This window comes from Anastrepha ludens, chromosome 6, assembly GCF_028408465.1.
Source record: "Anastrepha ludens isolate Willacy chromosome 6, idAnaLude1.1, whole genome shotgun sequence".
Classification (NCBI taxonomy): domain Eukaryota; kingdom Metazoa; phylum Arthropoda; class Insecta; order Diptera; family Tephritidae; genus Anastrepha; species Anastrepha ludens.
The window spans coordinates 4,365,530-4,372,867 of record NC_071502.1 but is presented as its reverse complement, the minus strand read 5'-3'; the positions used below and the strand labels follow the sequence as shown (position 1 = coordinate 4,372,867).

General features: G+C 37.8%; 1 protein-coding gene across 1 annotated transcript; it reads left to right on the top strand.

The window, feature by feature from the left end:
- Positions 1 to 1,854: 1,854 nt before the first annotated feature.
- LOC128868529 (odorant receptor 88a) lies at positions 1,855 to 6,535 on the top strand. The gene is made up of 4 exons (XM_054110718.1): positions 1,855 to 2,721; positions 2,781 to 2,982; positions 6,186 to 6,341; positions 6,420 to 6,535. The coding sequence occupies exons 1-4, from the start codon at positions 1,898 to 1,900 to the stop codon at positions 6,468 to 6,470; spliced, it is 1,233 nt and encodes a 410-aa protein (XP_053966693.1). The 5' UTR covers positions 1,855 to 1,897; the 3' UTR covers positions 6,471 to 6,535.
- The last annotated feature ends 803 nt before the right edge of the window (positions 6,536 to 7,338 follow it).

Below are 7,338 nucleotides of genomic sequence, written 5' to 3'. Positions count from 1 at the left end.
TTAACTGCCAAAAATAAGTAATGGAAAAATCAAAAACTGCCCTGATGGCTATACCGAAAATGGATTTTTTTCGCCTCAGCTGGTTACTCTAATATTCAGAATATATTTTTTTACCAGTTTAAAAGTAATCCACAATCAAAATTCCATTTGCATCCCAAAAAACTGATTCTAACAACTTCTTAGCCGATTTCTGAACACAAACTCGTTTCGGAGCCGAAGAACCAGTTTATCACCACCCTTTAGGCATTTGTTTTGATTTAGAATCTCGGTGATAGACCCAAGTCTCATCCATAGTAAAGAATCGACGCACAAAATCCACTTTGTTTTTTCATAAACGCTTTAAATTTTGCTGAACTTCCGAAAATAAAAGTTCAATAACTGCACGATACATGATTTTTTCCATTGTAGACTGTGACACGTCGATACTAAAAGGCAAAGAATAAATAAACATATTGAAATGAAACTTCGCATTCGTTTATATGAAGAGTGTACCTAAATAACAAAAACAAAATATAATACATACATAAGAAAATTTAAGCTAGAAGCAACGCCTTCTCTTATCCAGCCGCAAAACTTATTGAGCCTTGAAAAAATCCTTCCGTACTTGCCTGCGGAATGTAATTGTGAACATACAGTCAAAATATTATGCGGTCAAAATTTGTTCGAATATGATTTCGGGCAACTGGAAAAAATTTAGTTTCGATAAAAATCTGTTAAAGTTTGCAGTGCAAACTGAGGAGGGATGCGCTAAAATTAAAAATATGTAGAAGTATTAAGGGGACAGATACCTATAAACGGCCATATTTTCCCTGATTTTCATTAAAATTATTTAAAATGAAGAAGTCAACACATTTTTTTCAAAATTCGCATACAGTTTATTTATACATTAAAATAATATACAATACATTTTTTTTTTAATCATTAAATATGGCGGCTGTACACTCAATTCTTCCAGAAAGGTCGTAGCGGGGCTTCCCAATCGGCGGGCATTGTAGCATCGGCGTCAGTGACCTGAATACAAAATACCAAACAATTTTTGTTTATTAATGTCATAATTTCTATATAAATTAAACAAAAATGGAAAAAAAATCGCGGAATAAAAAGCTTCAAGAAAAAAACGAATTTTGGGGCAAATTTTCCAACTATTTTTGCTTCCAAAAAATATTTTTTCGAAAAATTTTCGAAAACTTGAAACACATAGAAAGTAGTACCATAAAAAAGATGTGTGCAAAATTTCAGGGAGATCGGTCAATAACTTTTCGAGTTACCGTGTACGCCAATTCGAAAAATATAGTTTTAAGAAAAACGCGTCTAAAGTTTGAATACAACGTAACTATACCTCTCCCAGCGCTCGAACGCAACGTCACGGTTGACGACCTATAATATAAGAAATACTTAAAATTCTTCTTCTAAAAATGGCATATTCTTAAAGGATTATATTAACATTATATGAAAAAAAAATTTTTTTTTTTCGAAATTTTACAGGTATCTGTCCCCTTAAGATATTTTTCTGACCCTAAATGTAAAAAAAAGTTTTTTACAAAGTCTGAAAATTCGCGTTCAAAGACTTCTATTGCAGTATTGCGTTCCAAATTCTGCGAGGAAAATTCAAATTAAAGTGGTATCACTGTATTTTGTAAATTTCCTACCACTACTCATATATAAAGCCCTATCTTTTTGGATTGCATGAAAAATCTTTAAACAGGGTTCAAAGACTTCTATTGCAGTATTGCGTTCCAAATTCTGCGAGGAAAATTCAAATTAAAGCGGTATCACTGTATTTTGTAAATTTCCTACCACTACTCGTATATAAAGCCCTACCTTTTTGGATTGCATGAAAAATCTTTAAACAGGGTCGTCTCCTTCGGTATCAACTTAACAACATAACAATAAAAAAATGAAACTTGCAGACGGGAATCAGAGCGACTCTAAACTGTGCACAATCGATGATCTCTGCGCAATTTTGCATCCCTTGCAACGCTATCTACGCATAAATTTCATCGACTATACACGCATCAATGGACGTTTTGCAATTCCAAGCTCAAAGCTGTTGCAAGTAGCATTAGTTTTGTCGGTTTTAGATTGTGTTGGTAATGCAATCAAGTGTGCGGCCGCTATCCAATCAGGGAACGTCACCAAAGCGCAAGAAATCTTTGCCACTTTCGGCATGGGCATCGTGCTGACAATGCGTGGCTTCTCGTTGGAATTCAATCGTGTCAAACTGTCCAAATTCTATAACGACATCGACTGTATATTTCCACGTACGGAATACCTGCAGAAGCATATGGAAGTGGCTAAGTGTCATGGTTACATTAAGAGACGTTTCTTCTTCCTCCATACTATTATTTGCATTGCTTTGGCTGCGTTCTTATCCATGCCATTAATAAAGTTTTTTATATTTTATGATTTTGAGGAAGGAGGTCCGGTGGCAGATGATTTCCATGTGAATGCATCATGGCTACCATTTGCTGTCAAGGAAAACTTATTGTATTATCCGTTCACATATACCTATGAATTCGTTTTGGTCATAGTCTCCCTCAATATGCTAATCACATGGGATCAGGTGTTCGTCATAACTATTTCCCAACTGTGTATGTATTACAAATACTTGGCTAAACTTATGGAGCGGATGGATGTCCGAGCAGCAAAAGATCCGCAAACAGCGGATGCATTCTTCGAACAATTGCACGTCTACATATACATTCATCAACATCTTAACAGGTGTGATATTAAAAATGAGAAATCATAAATCCTATAAATTCTTGTACACTTTTCTTTAGGCTCGCTGGCGATTTAAACGACATCTTTAATTTGTCGATATTGTTTTCGGATATGGGAATGGCTGCATCTATTTGCTTCAATTTATTTTTGGTTTCCGAAGCGTCGGACTATTTGGCTATTGCCACATATTTTTTAGCTTGCTCGACGGAGACTTTTATGCTCTACGATGTGTCCAAATGGGGAACACTGCTGGAGACTGTGGCAAGTATTACAAGTATCACCAAAATAGTGTCGTCATGACCTCGGTGACTGGCAGACAGACCGACTGAAAGCTGATCCATTTCATGATGAAAGGAATTGAGAATTCGACAGAATCGGTTGATTGTCTGGCGTAGCCGGGGTTATGAATTGATTTGTTTACGAAAAAACTAGGAATGTGTTAGTGATATGCGAAAAAATCCACACAACGACTGATTGTATGAGCGAGTAAATGCATGTGAAATGATTGTACAGAATTCGGCTGCCGAGTACCCCGTGACATGGGAGCCGCATAATTTTGTTTTAACCTGGTAAATCTAATATATCATCCCAAGGATAAGTTCGCGCACCTTCACTCACCGATCACCCTTATGATTTATCATACCATAGACTTTATTGACCTTTTCTGGATTGGTGATCTCAATTCAGCAAGTAAAATATTCGGTGCCCATTGTGTTGCTATGGTAGTGGATACTTTAAATCATCATCGATGCAAACAACTTATGTGCTTTTACACATACGTACCCTATGATCTGAAAGTACCGGGAATGTTTAAATAAAACAAAACAGTTCAGGCAAATTTATTTTATCTCCTTCAAAATATGACCCGTCTGAAGCAACAGACATGTGCCAACATTTAACCCAGTCCTCCATGCAACCCTGGTAGGCCGACGAAGGGATAGCCTTCAGCTCCTTCGTCGCATTCTCTTTGATCTCCTCTATGGACTGAAATCTTCTTAAACGAAGTAGTAACTTCAACTTGGGATACAAAAAGAAGTCGCACGGGGTGAATGTGGTGCTTGCACGATGGCATTTTCTTGGTGTTTGGTCAAATAATTCAGCACAATTTGGGCTCGGTGCGATGGCGCGTTATCATCATACAAAATCCAAGAATTGTTTGCCCACAATTCCGGGCGGCCAGGCAGCAAGTCATGACCCGATGGCGCTAAAAAGTGGCTGATGTGTGTCTTACAGTCCTACCAATATAAGAAAAAAATATGGACCGGTTTAAACGTGCGCGGTTCGTTTAAATTAAACATTCCTGGTACTTTCTGATCATAGGGTACATACACAGCAGATCGTGTGCAGAAAGCACTGGTGCAATGCTTGAAATCGGTTCGGTTTTGTGACTGTTGTTTACATTCGCATATTGACGTTCGGCAAAGCTGATTTAAATTGATGCTGCCATATTTATCGACTTTTATTTGGTTCGCATGTGCAAAACATTATTAACGATATTCGCTTGTTTCTCTTTTTATGAAAATGCTGAAAATGAAAAGCAGATACCCGCTTTAAATGGCTGTTACAATAAAACTAAATCTTTCATAGCTTAGGCAGAAAATTAGGTTCAGTGAGATGGTTACCCAAAGGATAAGTGTTCGAAAATTACGATTCTTCGCGACCTAATGTTCGATTTGAGATGTTAACGCAACCTTTCAGAGACTTATTGATTCATTTTCAGGGATATTCTTCTTGTAAAAAGATTGCTTCACGTTTTGGCGGGATCTTACTAAATCATTAACTGGACCCTGAAAGGGTTTAAAGCATTTCAAATCGAGTTTTGAATAATAGTCAGGAAATGCCCTTAATTCATTCATTTTGGTTACATCTTAATATGTAAATGTAGCTGTATTAAGTTAGGTTAAGTTTTTGTGGCAGTCGGTTTAGAATAGCCAACTCACTTTGACCACTGCGTAACACGGAAACCTCAGTGTTTATTCATCATGGAACCATTAAGACGCTCTTATGAAGCGTATGATAAGTTTTATTCAAACACCTAAAATGTCCTAATTTCCTAACTCTACTACTACCTAAGGCTGGACACTTACAGAGGAAGTGTTCTACTGTTTCTTCCTCGTCTCCACAGCCTAGAAGAGCGCCAACCTAACAGTCAATGACCAGTGACACATGACTCTACATTTTGTGAGATCCAAGCAATTTTTTATCTCGCAAATTCTTTATCCCAATGTCTGAGATCTCATTAATTTGCTGTAAGAAAGGCTTACCGAAAGAGCGAAGTCTTGCCCTAGCTAGCCATGGACATTCACATAAGTCGGGGAAAAGACTTTCCTTCACCTCTTCCGCTTGACAACTTCTGCAGATGGGATTGAAGGGTAGGTTGAGTCTAGCTGCATGGGCTACCTTCCAATGACCTGTAAGGATTGCAGTGATGCATGAAATGTTTGGTCGAGAGCATCCTAATAGGTAATTGGCTAAAACATGATAGTGTGAAGCAACGGATGCTTTTATTATGTTGAGTGGGGTGGAGACTGCCACCGCCTCTGCTATGTCTAGTGTCGAAGCTTTTCTTGCTAGCTCATACGCTATTTCATTACCCCGTATGTTCCTATGACCGGAAACCCATATCAGAGTAATTTCAAGCCGATGACTAAGCATTTCCAGCTCCTCTCTACACTGTAAGACTAGTTTGGATGAAATGGAGTTGGAGTCTAAGGCCGTTATATCTGCTTGAATCTCTGAGAAGATAGCTACTCTTGCACCAACTTCCTTGTGGAGTTTTAGTGGTTTACATGCTTTTCTGATCGCTAATAGTTCTGCCTGGAACACGCTGCCATAGTCAGGAAGACGAATTGACTGAGATAGGTTGAGCGGCTCCGAATGGAAGCCAGCTCCCACACCACAGCTCATCTTAGAATTGTCAGTATAGATTTCGATATCTTATCTTCCAATCACCTTCCCTTTGTCCCATTTGGCTCTCGGCGGAAAACGTATCGTAAAGTCTTTCTTGATCTTTTAGATCGCCAGTATCTTCTCTAACATCCCAACGTTAGTCTTGAAGAGCCTGTCGAAGGCGGATTTAGGGAAAGAGTAGTCGATTTCTTGATTATAACTACTCATGGTATGCAGTATTGAAGCGTGGTCACGTGTTTTCCTATCAGATTTAGAGCAGACAAGTTGACTGACAACTCGAGCGTTTTATTTGAGGTAGTCCTTAAAGCGCCGGTGATGCATAAAAACGCAGTTCTTTGGGCCTTGCTCAGCAGTTTCGTATAACTCGTCTTTTGAGTCGATGGCTACCACACGAGGATTCCATATAGCAAAATAGGTCGAACTACCGAAGTATACAGCGAATGTGTAATAAGAGGTGTTAATCCACATTTGATTCCGACCAGTTTTTTGCATGTGCGCAATGCATTGTTGACCTTTTGAACCCCTCAATGTAGATCTATTGCTTGTCTTTTTAGAGCTCCAGAATCAATGAAGTTTTGTACGAGCAGAAATGGTACGAAAGCTCAGTCGAATTTGGCAAGTATACAATGATGTGGATGCAGGGCTCAAATGAACCGTCAAGGCTGACCGCTTTCAACATTTTCAATGTCAATATGAAACATTTTCAGGATGTAAGTTAAAATGAGACTTATTTTGAAGTTTTTGTTTCTTAAATTTAATTAGCATTTTTCTTTTTTCCTTGCATATAGATGATGATGTTGGCTTATCAAATGCTAACATTTATGAAATCGAAGAGTTAAGCAAACGAATACGAGATATGTACAGATATGGGAGATTGACAAAAAGTGATAATAACTGGCTAAAATAAATTTCGTTACTGAATGATGCGGATTTGCAGGCGAAACGAAAAATTATTTTTATTAATTTACGTAGCTGTGTAAAATTACACAAATAAAAATATTCACACATAGAAAATATTTCTCTCTCTTTTACAAAAACTTTCATTTATAAAAAGGAATTTACTTTGATTTCAGTAGAAGTGAGCTCAAAAGCAAGTAACTACTCTTCTCACTAGACACCTCTAAAACTTGCACGCTTGGCATTTACCTGCGTTTTATAGCCACTGCCATACAATGCCCATAATCGACGCTGAAGAGTTAGTTGACCGGTTGGTTGGTTGGTTGGGCGAATGCCAGCTAGTTCGGGCCATCGAAATTGAAAACAAGTCACGTATTTGATTAAACATGGCCGCAGTCATGTTAGACAGCGAATTGAATTTCCGCTCAACATCATCATCCACTGGAGGAGGCCAAAAACTGCAGCGGACGACACAGAAGCCATAACGCCAACAACTAAAACTTCAACAGCAACGACATGAAGACGTCAAAATTGAACGGAGAATCTATTCGGTTAGTACGTGTTTTCTTATACACGTATTTCTACATGCATGTATGTATGTATGTGTGCGTATGCTCGCATTTCTAAAAATATATACACCAACAAATATATGCACACACATATATATATATATTATATGTATATGTATGTATGTATATATGAATTCATGGAGCACAGAATAGCGATAGAGTTCAGCATCCGACTTAGCTCTTACTTGTCCATCATGAAATATTTAATTGGAGTTATTATATTTATGCACTCACTCAAGCA

What these genes read in the sequence shown, in the direction of transcription:
- LOC128868529 (XM_054110718.1), top strand. Translation starts at nt 1,898, where the DNA reads ATGAAACTTGCAGACGGGAATCAGAGCGACTCTAAACTGTGCACAATC. An exon ending in ATTCATCAACATCTTAACAG is followed by an intron (nt 2,722 to 2,780) that starts GTGTGATATTAA and finishes ACTTTTCTTTAG; the next exon opens with GCTCGCTGGCGATTTAAACG. An exon ending in ATATGAAACATTTTCAGGAT is followed by an intron (nt 6,342 to 6,419) that starts GTAAGTTAAAAT and finishes CCTTGCATATAG; the next exon opens with ATGATGATGTTGGCTTATCA.